The 20,973-nt window shown below is 41.5% G+C and overlaps 2 protein-coding genes across 2 annotated transcripts; one reads left to right on the plus strand and one right to left on the minus strand.

Annotated features, from left to right (window-relative positions):
• The first annotated feature begins 6,440 nt into the window (after window positions 1–6,440).
• On the plus strand, window positions 6,441–13,611 carry LOC101157676 (gap junction gamma-1 protein). The gene is made up of 5 exons (XM_078933411.1): window positions 6,441–6,824; window positions 9,706–9,976; window positions 10,056–10,281; window positions 10,355–11,032; window positions 12,482–13,611. The coding sequence occupies exons 2-5, from the start codon at window positions 9,737–9,739 to the stop codon at window positions 12,493–12,495; spliced, it is 1,158 nt and encodes a 385-aa protein (XP_078789537.1). The 5' UTR covers window positions 6,441–6,824; window positions 9,706–9,736; the 3' UTR covers window positions 12,496–13,611.
• A 1,146-nt stretch (window positions 13,612–14,757) lies between these two features.
• On the minus strand, window positions 14,758–18,883 carry inha (inhibin subunit alpha). The gene is made up of 2 exons (XM_020708414.3): window positions 18,430–18,883; window positions 14,758–15,698 (listed from the first exon to the last, which is right to left on the minus strand). Exons 1-2 carry the CDS (start codon window positions 18,740–18,742, stop codon window positions 14,953–14,955), a joined length of 1,059 nt encoding a protein of 352 aa, XP_020564073.1. The 5' UTR covers window positions 18,743–18,883; the 3' UTR covers window positions 14,758–14,952.
• Window positions 18,884–20,973: the final 2,090 nt, after the last annotated feature.

Consider the following 20,973-nt stretch of genomic DNA (forward strand, 5'->3'; position numbering starts at 1 on the left):
GACGAGCCTTACGACGTCTCCATTTGTTTTCCTCTCCTAACATGATGGGTATCCATATGCGCCATTGCAAGGATGCTAGCAATCAACCGAAATGTCTTCATTTCGCGCCCAAATTGCGACATTTGCGCCGTTTTGACATTTCGCCTCTTCCAACTGGAGGCGGCGGACATGCGTTAATACACAGGAGAAAAAGAAAAAAAGCCCCCTCCGTGCTGTTCTTGAACATGCGTCTAATGCCTGTAGCTTATGAAATTAGGACACCAACACGCGTTCGCTGAGCAACATTGTCTCCTATTTGTCAGCGCGGGGAGGAATACCTCATGCCTGGCGGGGGATTTGTTTGTTGCGATGATGCTAATGCTGTCAGTGTTCAGCACTGAAGAAAGAGCCTGGCCAAAACAAAGCCGAGCAACCCTGAATGAAAGAGCCGCCTTTGTTTTTCACTGTTGCCTCTGGCTCCCGCTTAAAAGTAGCAGCGCGGTGTCCAACATGTGCACGACGGAGTTTGGCGCCCTACATATGCTCAATGTGCTACCCTCACCTTTAGTTGCAGCCAAACAAGCGCTCAAATGACTGGCGACTGCTGGCCCGCGTCCGTCGGGGGGCAGACTGGTTGTAATGTTTCCTCCGGTCTGCTGCAGGCCATTAAAAAAAAAAGAGAACATTGTGTGGCTGATTTGTTGTTTATGCACAAGAAGGTTAAGGGCCACGGTCAAGATACCCATCCAATCAAACTCCTTTTTTTTTCAGTTGTTAGTTTTTTCCTACAAGAGGAAAAAAAACAAAAACGCTTGCATAGAAGCCAAGGAGGCAGGCGAATAAAACGGAGTTAATGGCAGTACATACAGTACGTCATTAATTCAGCTTTATGGCTCATACTGATTCATGCGTTTGTTGCCATCGCTCTCCATGTGGGAAGAGTTTCTTCTGTATTTTTCTGCATTTTAACGATTGCTGGATCCTCCCAGGAACCAACTACAAGCGAGAGAACGACGCAATATCTTGTAGTGATAATTAATGATCCCAGAAAAGATGCATGAGTCATCATGGTTGCATGCTATGAATTTATGTCACAAACGTTTTTATGCTTTGGGAGGAAATAAGCAATTTAGGCTGATACTAAAACATTACCACAACATGTGTGCTTGCAGTAGGGAGAGGCGGCGGGCTGCACGGGTGGGCAAAGAGGAGACTGCTGCCCCTAATCGAGCAGTTAATATCCACCCAGCAGGGGTGCAGGAAAAGCTGTTTTTTTTTTTGTTATCAGTAGGACGTAGTTTGTGAATCTTGATAACCCAGAAGTTTTGCAGAGAAATCTTGCAGGTGAGGGGAGGGGTGTAGGGGGGTCATGGCTCAGTCATATCAGAGAACAGGAGGAAACAAGGAGGGCAGGAAGCTGGGATGCAGACATCTGGCCTGATTCAACCCCCCACCCAACTCCAAACATTTCCGATCCTGTGGTAAGCCAGTCAGGAGGCGCACAGCTGCACCGTGCATGACGGCAAGAAAACCTGCTGAATGCCAGAGTCAAACAAGTTTTTAGATGGTGGGCCTCCAGGTGGATGAACTCCAAGCTCTAAGACCCAATCCTATATATATATAAAAAAAAAACATGTTTTGGGAATTTTTTTATATGTTCTTGTGGACGAACATTTTTTTGCATGATGAAGGATTTAAAAAAAATTAATCTCAAAATTACATTTCTGAGTACTCCTTTATTTAAAACATGGTGAATCAAGAGCAGACGGAAAAAAATACAGTTTGATCCCTGGGTCCACTCCATCCTGATGCATTCACTTGAAGACGACTCGATCCATCAAAGTCTTTGTTTTCTTTGTCCAAACTGGATCCTGGCTCAAAACTGTACATCTGGATAGCTCAGACATTGTCTGCCATTTGTACCACCTATGTTAGGCTGGGGGTGTGAGGTGGTGCAAGCTAACGGGAGAGCATGTAAACAGACAGCTCTCAGATGACGGTAAGGTGGGGACCCGCCCACAACTTAGAGGCGAATTTCCCTCTGCAGATTTAATGTCTTAGAAAATGAGAGGTTGTTGTATTCTATCTAAAAAGGCTATAATTATAATTAAAAGACAAAAGAAAAAAGGAGTGGGTCTTTAATGTCTATTGTGTTCTCTTCGGGTTCCTTCAAAAATACCGGCATCGGATTCTAATAATAGATAAATGTGCCCACTAGCTTCAAATAATTTGACTGGCATGCAAATATGGTGACCCAATGAAAATAAAAATTCCTTTTTTTTCTATATCAACAGGAAAATTGAACTTTCTCCCAATGATATAAAAATTGGCAAACATTCAACATTCTGACCTCTGACCATCACGGAAGGTACCACCTTCAGTTTAAGTGTGTTTTCACATCCAAAATAAGGTTCACCCTTGTACATTCTTTCGACTAGCATAACTCTTCAACCATTTATGCAATTAACGCAAATAGCAGATTCTAAAAGGGGAAAAAAAGCACCTTTACATGGGTAAAATAATGCGTACCGGTGCAAAGCCGTTTACTCAATACCAAAATCAGATAATTAACATTGATCACGTCTATGGTTGAAACGTTCCGGCAGTCCAAAGAACGTGTGTTACTGGCGTCATCTCCAGTGTTAAAGGGTTAAAAAGCATGTCCATCACATCACAGATAGTTTGAAACTGATTTTCCCCCCTGGATGTAATTGAAAGCTAATGAAATTTGACACATTTTGCAAACACGTAAAAAGAAAGAAATATAAAAATGTTCGATGATTCCGCCCTTTCACCAAAAGTACCAGATTTGAATTTATTGCAAAAAAAAAAAAAAATTACACAAGCTCTAAATCATACAAAGTACACAGAGTTTCGCAATTTTTTTCTATAGTCAATACGTCAAAATATTGTCTGTTGTAATGTATCACCAAAACAGTTGTGCTGTCAACTTCTACTGACAAAAATTTGCCAAGTCACCATTTAACTTTTGCTAACTCTTTTCTTGAGAATAGAAAGTTTTCATTAAAATTGTGTTTTCTACGTCCTAATTTTTGAATTCAGACAGAATTTTTGTAAGCTCTTATATTCCCTCCATTGGTGTTACCATTGCAACCTTCCAAGGAAGTCAGACTTGCAGAAAAATATCCATTACGACCACAATTAAAATTTTACAGGCTTATTGCCCAATACACAATGAGTTCAATGATAAGAATAAAGCTGGCATGCTATAGCAATGGTTGCTATGGTAGCATAAGCATTGGTAGCTGCGAGCATAAGCATTGGTTGATATGGTAGCATAGGCATTGATCGCTATACTCGCATAAGGATTGGTTGCTGAGGTAGCATAAGCATTGGTTGCTATGGTAGCAAAAGCATTGGTTGTAGCATAAGGATTGGTTGCTGAGGTAGTAAAAGCATTGGTTGCTATGGTAGCAAAAGCATTGGTTGCTATTGTAGCATAAGGATTGGTTGCTGAGGTAGCATAAGCATTGGTTGCTATAGTAGCAAAAGAATTGGTTGCTATGGTAGCAAAAGAATTGGTGGCTATGGTTGCACAAGCATTGATTGCTTTGGTAGCATAGGCATTGGTTGCTATGGTAGCATAGGCATTGGTTGCTATGGTAGCTTGAGCATTGGTTGCTATGGTAGCAGAACCATTAGTTGTTGTGCTACAGTCAGCATTTGTTGCTGTGCTTGCTTTAACACTTTAACCCTTTAACACTGGAGATGTTGCCGGCAACACCAAAATAACTGAAAGTGTTCGACCATTGCTGATGCAGATAAAAGCGACTTTGCATACCTGCTTTCCACCAATTGTAATGTAATGTGTTGCATAATGGCGTAAATCTGCTTTTCAGTGTCAGAATCGTCTGGAATTACGTTATTTGCATAAACAGATGAATAGTCACTAGTCGAAAAAATAACAACACTGTCCCTGAAGCAATGGACCTATCATCTTCCCAGAGACCCACCATTTGAGTCAAAATATCAATTGTCATGGCAACAACAAAATGTATGATAATCACGATAACGACAGCCAAAATATTTTCAGGTCATGGTATCCCAGTGAGTACTTTGCCAATTTTGAACCTTTATACAAGCTCTTATGCAAGTCTTAAATATCTGCGCGATGAACACACGCTCCACACACCATCTGAGAAAGGGCTTTTCAATTCTCAAGTCCTGCAGTGAACTGTGGAAGGTTACGAAGTTCAGTCTTTTATTCATCTCTTTGGGCAATTAGGAGAGCTGCAGTTTGGGGATATTTTGTCCAAGCCATTAATGTTGCAGGGCAGACCAGCGATTAGACACAGCCCTCACTGTGTGTAATGTTTTACACACGGCAAGCAACACTTCAGCCTCCACAGTCACTATAAACTTGAATCATAAATCCAAAAGTGAACATTACAACCTTCATAAAAGTAGGATTTATTGCAAGGCTGGTTCGACTTGTATATCTACTATGAAGGCAATTAACTGTATATTTTTGGACCTTTTTTTTCCCAATGAAAGCAGGTATTTAGCTCTGTCTATTGTTTCAGGGGTTGATTGAGCCAAATGGTCTTAAAGGCTCCCAACTGCTTTGAGCTTGACTGACGACAGATGAACACAACGAATTATTTTGTCAGATTTTCTTACCAAAGAAATACAGCAACAAGGCACCACAAATCAGAAAATGTTCTTTAAAATTGCAAGCCCTGGTAAAATAAATACTAAATATTGGACACAATCTGGAAAAAGAGTGTATGTTATGTAACTTCAAAAGTCTATTCACTTCATAGCCCGAAATTCTATTTGATAGTCTGACTTCTCGGTTGTATTTCTTTTACTGAACCTCTATTTCGACAGTGAAAAACTGAGACAGTAATTGATGTTCTAGCAGCAAAAAAGTTGCAGCTTTTGCTGAAAAACTGTTAGTTTTTAAAGACTCACCTTTGAGGAGTGTTGGCTCAGCGTAAGCCCGCCCACACTTCCCGTCACCAATGCTCTTGCAATGGTGACGGGAACATTACCCAACATTACCTGTGCAGTAGAAAATGGCGGGAAAAAAATTGTAGCTATCCAGCCGTACAGTTTTCAGTCAACTGCTATGTCGGACGAGGAAAACAAAGTCGTACTAGTTGTCTACAAGTGGATGCATCAGAATGGAGCAGAGCAGGGAGGAGGATATTTTCTACATCACAAATACAATCATTTTCACACTGCATTTTTTTTCAGCTCCTGATTTGATGTGAATAAAGAAATAGTCAGAAATTCAATTTTTAGCTAAATTAATTTATATTTGTGCTTGAAAAAAAATGCGACAGGGACACATTAAAAACACCAAAAAAATAATTTTTCATCGGAGTGGGTCTTTAATATTATTTTTTATACCATGGTCCGGGTGAATACTCGATTCTGATTGGCTGCTAGGTGTGCGTTAAAAAGTGATTACCGCACGCCCCAAAAAGAAGTTCCAGTCACCTATCTCGTATGTTTTGTATCACTGCGCCGGCTTCTTTAAAACAACCTTTAGCTTCATCATCTGGACAAAAACAAGCGGTAAGAGGAGCAATTTCTCTCTGAACTGATGCTTTATTCAACCCATCGGGACATTCAGCGTGTATATATATATATATATATATATATTGCTTTATATCGCCGAATTTTGACTACACTGGCGCCTTGTCATGGTAACGTGACAAAGTGCCGCACCACGTAACAAATAGTCTGGTTTTTGTGAAAAAAGCGATCCAAATTGGGAAAAAAACAAAAATTAAGGACTAAAAACGGGTTAATATTTATTTCTTTTGTAAATGACCATGGTATAAGCGGGTTATACCATGAAGTCTGCACTTCGCAGAAGAAACCTAGGTTCAGGCTTCCAAGGCGTGCGTTAAAAAGTGTTAATGCACACTTCTTTAGCAATTAACCCTTGCGTATAAAAACTAAGCAAAGGCATGCTACAGTTACAAAGGTGCTCCATTTAGACCATGTGGTACAGGTATGTCTTTGAAAAGGCGTTTTAAAATAACATATTTTGAATGTAAAAAAAAAGATTTTCTACAACTTTGCCACTGAAAGTAAACACTGTGTGGAGTTGTTTAAGGCATCATTTAGCCTTCAGGAATTTTGTCAACTTTTGAAATCGTCAGGTAATTTCAACTTTCCACTTCTAAGGTGATAGGAATTCAGGAAATGAAGATATGAGGGCTGGATAATTATTTTACATTCAGAGTCTGTAATCATAAGAGACCAGAAGTTTGTATGTTTTTTTGCATGTTTTTTTTTAAGTTAACCACCTTCCAAACAATATTTTGCTTTTTTCTTATTATATGGTGTGTCCCCCAGGCTCCTGCATGGGACCACTTCACTTGCCCCCCTTATAAAAAACACAATCTCTGTCTTCTTTGTTGTGAAGGTAGAACGGTAGTCGGCGTCTCAGGTTTCATACAAGAGGCCTCCTCTGTATGAATGGGGCTGAGTTAGGAGGAGAAGGAAGAGGAGGAGGAAGGAAAAAAAGGAAGAGAGGAGAGGGAGACGACAGAAATCAAAGATCCCTCTTTTGTCCACTTCTTTGGGACCCCGTCACATGGGGTCAACCCGGGCTGGGATGGCTAATAGTTACGGCTGCAGATGAGCGCGCGCGCTAATTAGAAAAACCTGGTGAAGCAATTAAGCTCAAAAGCGAGACGCCGCGCGCGGACGGTGAGCGCGTGGAACTTATCTTGACCGCACTTATAAACATAAAGTGACGCTAATTTAGGTGGTCGGCCACTAAAAAGAAAGTTTATACGCGAGGCTTTGTGGCGTGTGAGTGAGTGTCCGCGAGGCGACTGTCGGAGCGGCGCGTGCGGAGAGTGGTGAGTCCTTAATTTTCATCATATTTGGGAAAAAATGTAATAAAAAGACACCTTATAACAACGTTTTATTTATTTAAAGAGTTAATAAGTATTTAAAACTATTTTTTTAAAGGAAAAAATACATGTATTTGCAATTAAAAAATGTATTTTACTTCTTTTTTCCCTTAAACTTTTAAAGAAATGAGTGACTAAAGCCCTTTTTGAATTTAAACCTTGAAGTTGTTTAAACTATTTTTTTTGTCCCAACCAAAATTTCGCTGTACTTTTGTTTTCCTCCACGAATGCCACATTTCCCCAAACATTTTTGTCTGAGTCAGCATACAAAAAAAACTACTGCCTGTATATTCCTTCTTAAACTTCCTAGTCTTCCTTTTCCTCATAAGTCTTCAAAGTATATTCTTTTATTTATTGGTTCTTTGAGTTGAACCTCGTGCCTGCTGCTGCTGCACATGATGGCATTTGTTTGCAGTTGCCCCTGTGTCTGCTCCATGAACCCTAAAAAATTTCAGCTTTCTGGTTTTGGTTAGGAAGGAATGTCTGCTTTGTCCAGAGGCTTTTGCCCAAGAAACCTCTCCACCTCCTCCTCTCCCCCTGCACACTCCTCCTGAAGCCCAGAGTGACTCCTGAAGCAGAAAAGTCATTAAGCCAACATTAACAAACGAGCTTTTATTTTGGTGAAATAAAAGGCATTTATTTTTGTAGTAGGTTGCAAATATTTACCCCAGGAATCATTTATTGTTGGGACAATATTGTTCTGGTGAGTTATTATTGGGGCTTTTATTTTGGTGTTCTGGAAAGCTTTATTTTTTTCAAAATATAGCTAAAACTCCAAATCCAAATAACTGACAAAGAACTTTTGAGTGTTTTTCAAAGTAAAAGTTTTTTTGTTTTTGTTTTTTCGTTCTTGTTGTGGTTTCTCCAAGAAATGTTTGTGGGGGAGTTTAGGAAATTTCCGAGCTGCATCCGATTCTTTTTGGGTGACTAACGTGTCCTGGTATGTTGGTTTAAAACACAGAGGTGAGATGTTTGTCTGTCTACGCTAAACTGTCAATTTAAAAATAAATAAATAAATTCAAAACAGGTCACTAAAAGGTCTGCACCCCAGAGAAGTTTCTTTTTGTGTGTGCAAACGTTTAAATAGCATTGCTAGCATTTAAATGTTATTAGCTGCAAGAAACTTGACTTAACGAGCTGATGGTGCCAGCAGAGGAAAGGTATGTTGGCAGATCGTTGGGGCATCACTCATCTGGATTATTTAAAAACAAAAAAATAAAAAAGGTTTTGCACCAAGCAATCCTGGTTGCTACCTCCAGACGCACGTGGAGCAACACTTACATATGTGTTTGTGTAAATAGTCGGACCTGAAACAGATGTTGCCTCCTGCAGCTGGACTTGTTTCTGTCTCCCGACGTGCATCTCAGGGTCGCCGCCTCCTCAGTTTAAGTCAAACATTGTGGACGTTCCCACAACTGAGAGGAGAGGAAAAAAATAATAATAAAAAGAATAAATAAATCAGGATTTACCTGAAAGTCAGGGTCACTTTCTTTGAAACTTGTCTCATTTCCTGTCAAATCTCGTGGGATCACACTCTTAAGGTTTGGACTACGATGACTAACCTGGTGAGTTAATACCTGAGCGGACTTGTGACCTGACAAGACAAGTCTGCAGATGCTTCTGAAGGCAAAAGTCAGTTGAAATGACTCATGAACTTTGTGTTGGTTTCTGATAACTTTTTGAACACTTTTCTGTAATTCAAACCTTTTGTTTTGAAAATGTTTAAATAAAAAAAAGGATGTAATAAAGGTTCACGTGTGTTACTGTGTTCAGAAATGGATTTGTGGGATCGTGTCAGGCTCTAAGGTGAGGGGAAACGAATTTCCTGACTAATTGGAGTGTACTTCTTGCAGTTCGCTCTGACTCGCCAGCCGCCGCTTTGATTTCCGATTAAGCCGCTCAGGATTGGCATTCCAGGGCGCTGTTAGAATGTGGGTTTACCAAAATGGCTCCTTTCTGTGCCCTGTGGATTTCTATCAACGACTCTATCTATATACATATATGCATACATATGTTTTTTTTCTTTTCTTCAAAAATGAAACTTTTAGTCGTTCTTAAAAAACATTTTAGTGGATAACTCTGGTGTGTAAACCTGGTAGTTTGATCCTGTTGGAAATTTATTAGGCCAATTAGGAGTATTGCAGTTGAGCTGCAGGCTTATAAAAAGCCCTAAAAGTTGGGGCCAAATGTGCATCTTAAATGGATTCAGATTCATTTTGCTATAAATCGTGCCATGTTTCGCCTTATTTTGAAATGAATCCTTTTATGGTGTCTTACTTTTTGTCCAAGAGCTTTTTTAAAATCCAAAATCTGGCTTAATAGTTGATTAAAGAGGGATTTAAGTCCCACTCCAATCATGTTTTGAGCAATCCTAAAAACCTTCCTCTTGGTCTTTTATTTGCCCCCCCCCCCCTGTTTTTTGTTTTTGTTTTGTTCCAAAATTAAGTTTCTAGGATGTAGTTTCAGCAGGAGTTTAGTAAAAATTTGCCTCAGTTGCAGGCGGGACCTTTGGTCCATACTAACCCCACGCTTTACCTGACGCTCTGTTTACACGCTCTCCTGCTAGCTTACAGCCCTCACACCTACAACTGGACATTAGAGGTGCAACGACAACGGTGAGCAACATTTAGAGCTGTCCAGGCGTACAGTTTAGGGCCAGATGTTGGCTTAGACAAGGAAATGGAAGACTTTCATTAAGCTAGTAGTCCACAAGTAGATGTGACCAGTCAAGAGTGTTTTCTACGTCCCAAGTACAACCTTGCCTAGAAATGTAGAAATAATTGTTTAAATGTCTGTATTTATATTTTTATTTCTCCCTAAATTTAAGCCCTATTTAGCGCTCCAGTCACCTCGGCAACATGAGTTGGAGCTTCCTAACCCGCTTGCTGGACGAGATCTCCAACCACTCCACCTTTGTGGGGAAGATCTGGCTGACGGTGCTCATCATCTTCCGCATCGTGCTGACAGCCGTTGGCGGTGAAACCATCTACTATGACGAGCAAAGTAAATTCGTCTGCAACACAGCCCAGCCAGGTTGCGAGAATGTTTGCTACGATGCCTTTGCGCCGCTCTCGCACGTGCGATACTGGATCTTCCAGGTGATTCTCTCAAACATGATTGTTTCTTGAGTATTGGCGCCGATGTGTTTGGGTGAAGTCTTTAACACTTTGTCTGCAGGTGATCATGATCAGCACCCCGACCATCATGTACCTGGGATTTGCCATCCACAAGATCGCACGTATGGGCGATGGCGACTACCAGCAATTTCAGAACAAGAAGAGGATGCCGGTGGTGAAGCGAGGGGCAGCGCGAGACTACGAAGAGATGGAGGACAACGGCGAGGAGGACCCCATGATCCTTGATGTGATCGAACTAGAAAAGCCGGAGAAAGCTGATACAAATGGTGTGTAGCAGAAACCTAGCAGCATGTACTGTTCCTACAGGGTAGCTTGTAAATGGTTCTGTTTTGAATAAAGGTTCTGTGAAGAAGCACGACGGTCGACGGCGGATTCTCCGTGACGGACTCATGAAAGTCTACATCTGCCAGCTGCTGTGGCGCTCTGGCTTCGAGATCGCCTTCCTTTGCGGACAGTACATCCTGTACGGCTTTGAGGTGATTCCCTCGTACGTGTGCACTCGCTCGCCGTGCCCGCACACCGTGGACTGCTTCGTGTCCAGGCCCACCGAGAAGACCATCTTCCTGCTGGTGATGTACGCTGTCTCGTTCCTCTGCCTCCTCCTCACCATCTTGGAAATCCTCCACTTGGGCATCGGCGGCATACGCGACACCTTCCGCCGACGGGCCGCACTCAACGCGCGCACTTCCCGTCTGCCCTCATCCCGCTCCATACCCACCGCTCCGCCAGGATACCACGCCACCATGAAGAAGGAGAAGATCAAGGAACTGAGAGACTTGCCGATCGGGGACTCTGGGCGTGAGAGCTTTGGGGATGAGGGCCCCTCGTCCAGGGAGCTTGAGCGTTTGAGGAGGCATCTGAAGATGGCGCAGCAGCACCTGGACCTTGCATACCAGGCAGATGAAGGAAGCCCTTCACGCAGCAGCAGCCCGGAGGTCAATACAGCTGTGCAGACAGCTGCTGAGCAGAACCGCCTTAACTTCGCCCAGGAGAAGCAGGGAGAGGCCAGTGAGAAAGGTACACGCCTGTCCCACACGTCTGTTCCAACGAGGTTGGCTCTGAGTAACACCAAAGAAACGCCAGTCCAGTTATACAACAACTTTACCTAGGGTGCTTGAGCTGACATATTTGAAAAGACAAGTTTGACATCTGTCCAACTTGGCAACATTAATCTAAACAACTGTTGTAACCCCAGAGATGTCACCAGCCACACCTGAATAGTCGTGATATTTGAACTTCTGTAACTCTTCAACCGCAAAGCGATAAATTTGAATTGGATGGTTGTGATGCGGAGAACAGTGCCTTTACATATCAGCTTTGCACCAATTATGCGCAGAGCTGCTCTTTCTCTGCTGCAGAATCTGCTGGAATTCTGTTAATTGGGTAAACGGTTGAAGAGTTGCGGAAGTCGAAAGCGTGGAGCCAAAGCTCCAGTGGTGTTAAAGGGTTAGACCTGCTTTTTCCTTTTTGAAGTAGCTTCAAAAGGTTTTTCATTCTACATTGGGGTTGCTCAATCCTGGTCTTGAAGGTCCACCACCCTTTTTGTTTGCTTTACTCACCTGCTGCTAAACCGAATCAGGTTCTTGGTGCTAAATGTTGGGGATTTTCACAGCAGTCCTTGCGTCAGGATTGGTCTAAGATCTTAAGCAAACATGGAATTTAAATGTTTGGTTAACCCTTTGAGCTTTAGCTCCATTTTTCAACTACCGTAACTCTTCAACCGCTTATGCAATTGACATAATTCCAGAGGATTCTTAAGTGGAGAAATTCTGTCAGAATCAGGTGATGAACGTTGGTTGCGTAAACGGTCAGAGTTGCGCGAGTCAAAAACGTGTTTGACATCTCAAGTATTGATCTGTGGACACACCAGGTATCTGACGAACACGGGATCTTCAACACTTTTTGGTATGTTTACCGTTTACAGACGCATGTCCGCCACCCACAGTTGGTCAAGACTTGGTTCAAATACGGCAAATTTTGCTCCAGGTGTTTTCTTTCATGACTAGGCGGCAAGAGGCTCAGGTGGTAGAGCAGTTTGTCTAATAACCGCAGGGTTGGCGGTTCGATCCCCGCTCTCCCCAGCCAGCTGTATCTCACCGCTCCCCCAGGGGATGGGTCAAATGCGGAGAACAATTTCCCCACTGTGGGTTAAAGTATAAATTATTAATTATTCTGATGACAATGTCATCATTCCAACCTGACACAAAACTGCAAATCTGACTCAGAGGTTTAACTTCACTGCAGGTTTAATGGCTACGCGTTTTAATCCTTGCTCCCAAAAATGAGCTTCAAAAATGTGCGTAGCTGCATGTGAACGTGAGTTTTTGAGTACGAAACTCTGGTTTAGGTGGGTTTATGTAGACTTCTCATTGGAAGTGGCCACATGAAGGCCCGTTGCCAAGAGCGACACAAACTTAGAGAAGACATGTTTTCCATCCTGAGCTCCTGTTTTTTGTTTTTGTCCAGGAATACATGCCTGAACGTACGTCCGACCTCGGCTTCTGCCCGCCCGCTCCTACCGGCCTTGAACACACGGGGAAGCACATACAGGAATGCAGTCAGACCACTGAGGGAGACCAAAGCATGGCTGAGGGAACTGTGCCTTTCAGTATTGGTGGTCCGAAGTGCTGACAGACAGTGTCATGACACTTCCACCACTCATCCCGGACTTTGCGCTTGCCAGCCTTCCGTTCCAATCCTCCTCTCATCTCAACCTGGATGGTTCCTTTCCTGCCTTCGCAGTGATCCGTCTCCATGCTGGACTTCTCTAAGGTTTATGGTTATCTGTACTTTTTTTGGTTTTTGTTTTCCAGCTGAATGTTTCATTGAGGTTGGTTATGTTTAAAGGGTCAGACTTTTTTTTTTTTTTTTTTAGGATGCTTTTGTTTTGAAACAGTGATTTATTGGCAAGAATTCACGCCGGTTCCAAAACCTTTTTCCATTTCCAAACCACATTTACTCAAGTCGGCCAAACCATATTTACCTGGGCGATGCTTGAATTTTTCATTGACAAAATTCTTTAAACATTTTAGTTTTTCATTTTTGTGCAATCAGCTTTTTTTTTTTTCGCCTTTGACCAAAGCTCAAGTTTCACCTTTTTTACTGGTGAAAAACGTATCACTTTCTCAGCCGTTTCAGCTTAAAGCATGCTGTTTCTACATCCTTCTTGTTTAAGTTAAGTCATGCTAAGATTAAAACGCACATTAAGAATATTGTTGTTTATTCTCGCTTTTCTCGTGGTTCATGTTACTTATTTTTGTATTTTTCTGAGACATTTTCCATCCTTGACAGAATGTGAGAAAGTGAATGGAGAAACTCCTGATTGACTTTTTTCCAACATTTTTCCTTCTATTATCCTGACGGCTGCTGGCGGTGGCTTTATCGTGAAAATGCGACATTTTTTGTCATTGGTTTGGGGCTCTACAATGCTGGGAGGGGGCTTTCTGATCACCTCACTTCCAGTTTTACACTTTAGTGCAAGGTACGACATTCCATTTTTAAATACGGTACTTATTTGTTTGTATATTTTTTCCTTTCTCCTGCAAGTTTTGTAGTTTATTTTTTTTGTCTTCAGAGTAAATAAATATTTGAAATAAGCTGGGTGTGTTTGCCACAACCTTAATATGACAGCAGTGCCCTCTAGTGGACAAAGGGTTGAAGTTAGATTGCAGAAGGCAGTTTGTCATTAAATTTGTATTTAACCCTTGTGCTATCTTAGATGACCCCACCCTCGCATTGACGTGTTCTCCCTACCATGACAAAGGTGGATAAAGGTGGAAAGATTTCATGGACACCAGTGAAGATCACAAATCTTTGAAGAAAAAAGGTTCAGTCTAGTGGGTCTAGATGACCCAACTCCCAATGTGAAAGTGCCTAGGATAGCACAAGGGTTACCTCCTCGAATTTAATTTTATTTTGGGATTTTGCACGTTGTTCAGCTTTTTATTTTATTTACTAATCTTTTTCTTGTGTGCAATAATTAGTTTTTAACCCAAGAACCATATTTACTTGGCTTTTAAAGTGAATTTGCTTCTAGTTTTTCTTAACTAGTGTTAGCAGCAAATGATTGACTAAACAATAAAATGTTTAATAAAAAAATTAAGAATAAAAAGCATTACCTTTTTGATTTAACATTAATCCAAACCATCAAAAGCTTAAGCAAAAGAATATTAAAAGTGGAAAACTGAACTAGTAAAAACAAATAAATTAAAAATCTGACTTTTACATTGTAATGTCCAAATTATGGGCATCTCTTTCCAACTTTATATTACAATTTTCACAACGTTTGAAGTAAAATGATTCAAGAGTAATCTGATTACATTTAAATCAACTTTCTAAACGGGTAATATGCTGTCAACCTTGAGACTGTTGATCATTGATTAGAAAAGTTGGTAACTAAGCTTTGGACATGTCAAAGATGACAACTTTGATCATTTTTTTTGCCACAATTTTATCTCAATTCCTCCCATCACTTCAGTCCATACCACATTTATTTTTAAAAGTATAAAGCCATGGTTTTTTGTCTCGTAGGTTCTGATTTTTATTTTTATTTTATTTGAATTTGACAATTTTTCCACTGAAATGCTAAAAATGATTGAATTATTCCATCACGTTTAGTGCTTCTCTTAATCAGAAATGACTTTGGAACCCACTTTTGATTTATCAAAGTGAGCGTGTGCCGACTGGAAAAACTTTAAAAATATCGAAAAACCAACAAAGTTCAGCAGAACCGAAGACCAGGATCCATTTAGAAAAAATCAGCTTTTTAATGTGTGATGTATGCCGACGGTCCCGCCCACAATCACTACCGCTCTGCAGAAACCGGCCTAGAAAACGAGAGGTCAAAGGTCAAAAGAGTACTGGAAACGCTTTGAAAACAAGATCAAAAGCTGATTGTAGTGGGACTTTAAGCATTGGTGTCGTTATTTTAAATGTGTTCAAATACACGCGCACTCCTCGGGTATAATGTTGGGCAGGGTCTCCAATTTGAAGGAGTAGCCTCCGTCAGAGGTGGTGGTGACCTTTAGCGACCTCATCGATCCGTGGACGGGAGCACAACATTGAGACATCCCCAGCATCGCGGTGGTCCGGTCCGCCGCCGAGCAGTTCCCGTGACAGTAGTAGAAGGTCACGGTCTTGGGATGGACGATCCAGTTGTCCCAGCCCAGCTCCTCGAAGCTGATCTCCACCCCTCCCCGCTGGCAGTCGCCGTCCGCCGGCCTCTCCTGAGACGGCCGTTGAAGGCGGTAGATGGCGGACGGCGACCAGGGGACAGTGACCGCTGCTTCGCGGGGCGAACGCGCGTGACCTCCACGGTGAACGTGAACGTGCAGGAAGGGCGAGTTTTCCGGCTCACTCGCGTCACACCGACAGCCTGTGCAGAGGACCCGGAGCCAGAACGGACCCTCCGACACAGAAACCAGCATCTCCTGATCCAGGAAGTAGGTGGTCCATCCATCTGAGCCGGGCCTGGACGGAGCTCCCGCTGCTTGGCGGAGCTGCTGGGCTGACGTGAGGAGGAAGAGCGTTGCGGATGAGTTTGTGGATGATCCCTCGCCCATGAAGAACCAGAAACGGGCAGACGTGACCACGCTGCTCAGGATCGTGGATGAAGGCTGGAAGGGAAACGTGAGCCAAGTGCCGCTTTCTCTTGTGACTAAGTCAACTGTGGAACAGGAGGAATCTGCAAAACGCAGAAAAACAACTAGTTTGAAAAAAAAACTAAGCTTACAACAAAAGAAAAAACTGTTTTTCTGCATAAAAAATACAACTTAAAGATATGATTTAAGGTTCAAAGAAAAAAATCCATACCTACAATTTACTATGATTCCTAAATATAGGCAGGGCTCCAGACTGCGACCAAATGGTCGCATTTTGCGACCAAAATTTGAGTGTGCGACTGAATTTTACATCCAGTCGCACATGTGCGACCAGTAAATTTGCCTCCTCCTCCCTACGTATTTTTTTATACATTAGACGTGGAAGGGACACGTCAATGATCAATGAAATGAGACGCGAGCGCACACACACACTCGCGCACATACTCATGAAACCCGAGCAAACACTTGCGTGATGCTCGTCAGTGAGGCGGCCACTGCGTGTGAGAAGAATAGGGAAAGCCACTGTAAGTGGCTAAAATGCGTGGAGGGGGAGGGGCCTAGAGATAATCGAGCGCGCGTAAACATCTGTGGGAAGGAAACGGAGACAAATATCATCACAACCTGATATGTGCGTCTGAGCTATGAGCAAGCGAACTATTGATTTGTTCTTCCGACCTGCGGCTAGTGTACCAGTGTACCTATTTGCGGTCTCCAAGATGATATTTAGCGGCCCCCGCCTTAATATGAAAGTTTAATGTTACTGCTGCCCGCCAGTTTTAATGAATGACACTTTTTTATTGCCGTGCGCATAGCTGACCTACCAATCACAGTGGGGTATTTGGCTCTTGGGGGCGTGACAATGACAGGGCTTGAAAGCAGGAAACCTGACAGCCCCCTCCCTCCCCAGACCACATGAAGGAGTTCCCTACTTTCCTTTAGAACGTATTAATTCGCTCGTAATTTTCTACATACACGCAGTCCTTGCTGAACTTTTCTCTGGGTCACACAGACCCGGAGGAAGGTTTGGGTTTTGTTCACGGTTACGGCGGCGCATCAAACGGTTTATGCACGGCTGTTACGGCAGCACGCCGCTCCCGCGGGAGTTGGGTCAGCTGAGGAGAATAAATGTCCCACACCTACATGCGTGACAGCTAATGGGGCTTGAACTTTAAACACGCTCGAGCAAAAACATTAGTTTTAGACACACTGAAAATACGTGGGGAAAATGCAACGATAGACGTGTTTGAGATGAACCGGCAGCTCGCCTGGATCGTTGGGGAGACCAGGCGGGGGGGCTGTGAGATGAAGGCGAATCTGCAGCAAGACTGAGGGACAGCAGGAAGTTGGAGTTGTCCTTAACATTCAATTTAGTTTTAAAATTCTTCTCCCCCTTAGTATGATCTGTGTTATTATATATTTTATGATAATTTTAATGTTGTGTAATGTATGTAGCCTTTTTTTTAATGAATTGGTATTTTAAATTATTTTAATTAATCACTCAACTACAAAAACCATCAGGACACATGTCCCATAATGCATTGTTTTGTAGTCTGTAGGGCAGCTTTCAATCACTTCAGTTTCCAGCTGTGTCCGGGTAGGTTTGCCCCTTGCTCTCACCCCTTTCTCGCGATATTTTTGTGATGATTGACAGTTGATGTTGGAGCAAAAACAAAAATATATGTCACACACCAGGTGATCTGCGCAGCGTTGAGTTCACCTGGGTGATCTCAAACACGCTTATTGTGCATCTTGGCTGCACCTATTTGGTGTCACCAAGATAAATTTCCATCTGTTTTCTTTACTATTTGTACTGTCATGACAGCGATGGTGCTGTCAGTCTGTTGTTGCATCTTCAAAAGTCCAGAATAAAATGTGACACTGCATTTGAAACAGCACATTGTAATTTCTGCATCTATTATTAAAGTATTTATTAGTAATACAGTGGAAATTAGTAGATTTGGTTAGCATGTTGATTTACGGTATGCGCCCCTAAATTTGCTGGTTGTGCCCCTAAAATTTTCAGTTAGGGGCCACAGTGCTCCTAGTGAAAAAAGTTAGTCTGGAGCCCTGATAGGTCCTCTCATGTTGACTTTTTCCCTAAGAACCAGCTCTGACAATTTTTTAAACTAGTTTAAAGGCGTTCCAAGAAGTCCTTTAAATCCAGAAACCCCTGTTGTTTTCTAGCCTAGGACATAGTTTCTGCAGAGCGGCAGTAGTTTGACTTGTGGACGGGAGTGTTTCCACGGAGAAACCCCGGCCCCCCTTCCCTTCAATGTTGCTGAGAGCTCTCTGTTTACTCACTCTCAAGCAGGGAGCTTGTGGCCCAAAGTATTTTCTATCACAGATACACTTTTTTTTTAAACTGCATTTTTCTCCTGTTTCACAACAATTTGAAAACAAAAAAATAAAAAACTTGCAAAGCAAATTTTAAGTATAATTGTTCTAATATACTGTAAGTCCGAAAAATGCCACAAGAACATGTTAAAAACACCCAAACCATGATTTTGTTTCTTTGAAATGGGTGTTTCATCTCTGGTTGTATTCTTGCCTGACCTCTAGTGGCCAAGTAAGGCTTAGCAGGTAAAACTTTTGAAAATCATAAAAAAAATATATTTTCATTATTTTTCCTAATTTAACATTTGTTACTGAGTCAGCTGTGGAACAGGAGGAATCTGCTTCATTTTTTTTCTACATAATTTACATTTTTTACCAAATCACTACTTTTTATTTTTTTATTTTAGGATTTTTTTAAGTGTTTCTTTTTATGAAAATGCTCAAATCTAATTTATAAAGATGATAACTGATGATTCTCACCTGAAATTGGCAGCAAAATCATTTCAGATGTCTCCTCCTCTGGAACTGGCTGATTCTGATCCAACAGTCCTCGCTTCGACCCAGGACCCCTCGTGATCATGTGCCAGGTCTCCCAGTTTGCCCCACTGTTTGCCCCGCTTCCACGAAGGCCTCGCGGTTTTGTCTGGGGGGGTTTCTCCAGCCCCAGACTCTCCAGAACCCGTTCCCTGAAGCAGGACACCACCACCTCTTTAGGTAACTCCTCTCCGCTGCAGGCTTGAACCACACCGTGGATCCAAAGAGGACCCAGAATGACGACGACACACAACACCATGACTGTGAACCAGTTTATCCTAAATTTAAGAATGGAAAAAAAGACCCTCCTGTGCGACGAGATTCTACTCTCGTATATGTTTAGACTGAGCAGCAGCTATCTGGGTTTGTGTGTAGCCTGTGAGCAAAAGCATTTTGTTATAGGTTCAGAATACAGATAACAAAGACTGGCCTTGACTGATGGGATGTAGCATTTCCAGCTTTGTGGCAATTTTTTTTCCTCCCATTTTGTTAGAAATGCTTTTGCTCACCTAAGGTAACTAAAAGTAATGTTTGCTGCAGTTTTTTGGGGGGTCATATTTTGTCTCATTGTAGTGCAACTCTTTTGGACAAATGAGGTTTTTGACCAAATTTTAATTTTGTCTATATCCTATTTGCAGTGACGTCTGGTGAGGTTGATGGCTGGTGAGGCACTGACTCCTCTGGAGACAGATTTAGTATTTCAAGAAATGAATATTTCACCATTCATCCAACAGCAGGTAACAGCAGATAAGATACACACAAAAAACATATTTGTCCTACAGAGAATATTTATTTTATAGACATGGATAGAACACTCTTCTTGTGTTCTTCTCAGTAACACGGGGGACAGCAATGAGGTTTCCCCTCATAAACGACGTTATTACAAAGCAGACTTTCAGCCTGGTTGTGTCATTTGTGGATGTAACTGTGTGTGACAGGGTTCCTGTGGGCTCCTTCAAAGTCTCCAGAGGATGCTGTCCCCTTCAAGCACAGACAAAATAGCTTGACATCAAGAATGTTCATGTTTGCATCAAAATAAAAAGAATCCAAACAAGATTCACTTGATTCATAAAACTGTGGCTGCAACAGAAAAAGCTGATTCTCAGGTCAATCACTGTTTTTTTCAATTATAATGTTAAAAAAAAAGTATTGTACATGCTCATGACTGTGGCAGAAACAACAGAATTCACTCTGTCCTTACACTGTAAACCCATCACAAACACAATATTCATGCATTCATCTTGTAGTTCACTAAAGTTCTGGCACTTCATTTTGAAAGGTTTGACTCAAAGACGGATTCTTGCCAAATGTGTCAAAACATTTAATATTGGTGGCTCACAAACAATTAAGAATGGGTTCATAAATTCATACAAACTCTACTTCAATAAAATATTAAAGGAGTTGCCACGTTTACACTCACGCAAGAGGCAACAAGACAAGGAAAATATGACTTCCTGAGGATGTTTAACCTAAAAAGTCACATTTCAATCCAGCCAGGCAGGTGGCGCCTGCGGCTCATACAATGCCGTTCGTGGCTTTAATGTTTATTTATTTTTTTTAGGTTTACATGGGTGAAGAATTTAGAAATTGTGGGGGTAAACCAGACCTCACTGAGAAAAAACAACCTTTTGTTTATTTTAAAGATTTTTACTCTTCTATATACAGTATATATTTATATATATATATGTATGTATATATATATATATATATATATATATATATATATATATATATATATATATATTTATGTATTTTTTTGTTTTGTTTTCGTTTTTCTTCTTTTTTAGTATGTTTGCATAAGAACATGTATTTTGTATGTTTTTTTAAAAATGGACACTGTGATGTCATAAAGTGATGTCATAAAGTGATGTCATAAAGGGATGTCATTCTGATTATATCTATGATATCATGATGATATCATATTGATATAATCAGCATGATATAGCATAATATCTTATGATGTCAATATAAAAGAGCTAATGGTGTGACCACAGATGACATAATCATACCAAAATCCAGATATAGGAGTCAGTAGTCAGTGTTTAGTCTGGTGTTTTGTTCACTTTTGAAACCTTTACGTTTTCAAGAAACGGAGGATTTCTTTACAGAGCAGACAGTTTTTACCTTTCATCAAATTTCAACTACAATGGATTGCATGAAAGAAAACAAACCAGAAAAATGTTTCCTTCTGGAACTTCTTCACACAAAAGCAGTTTCTTCTTCTAAACTGCTGGAAATAAAGTGTCTTCTGAAAAGGAAACACATTTCAGAAATGGACTCAGAGGGCGACCTGCCTGCACCAAAGATAAAAAGAGAGATTTGTCAGAAAAACATCACTGAAAATGCACAGTCAGCACCTGAGGATGAACACTGGCCTAACAACAAAAAGCCTTTACTGAAGAGAAAAAGAAGTTCAGAGGAACCCCCATCCTCAGTCAAAAAAACTAGACTCATCTATGAAAGTGTCTGCCTAAATCTGGCTCAAGACTC

Source organism: Oryzias latipes, chromosome 2, assembly GCF_053564925.1.
Source record: "Oryzias latipes strain Hd-rR chromosome 2, Olatipes_Hd-rR_3.1".
Classification (NCBI taxonomy): Eukaryota; Metazoa; Chordata; class Actinopteri; order Beloniformes; family Adrianichthyidae; genus Oryzias; species Oryzias latipes.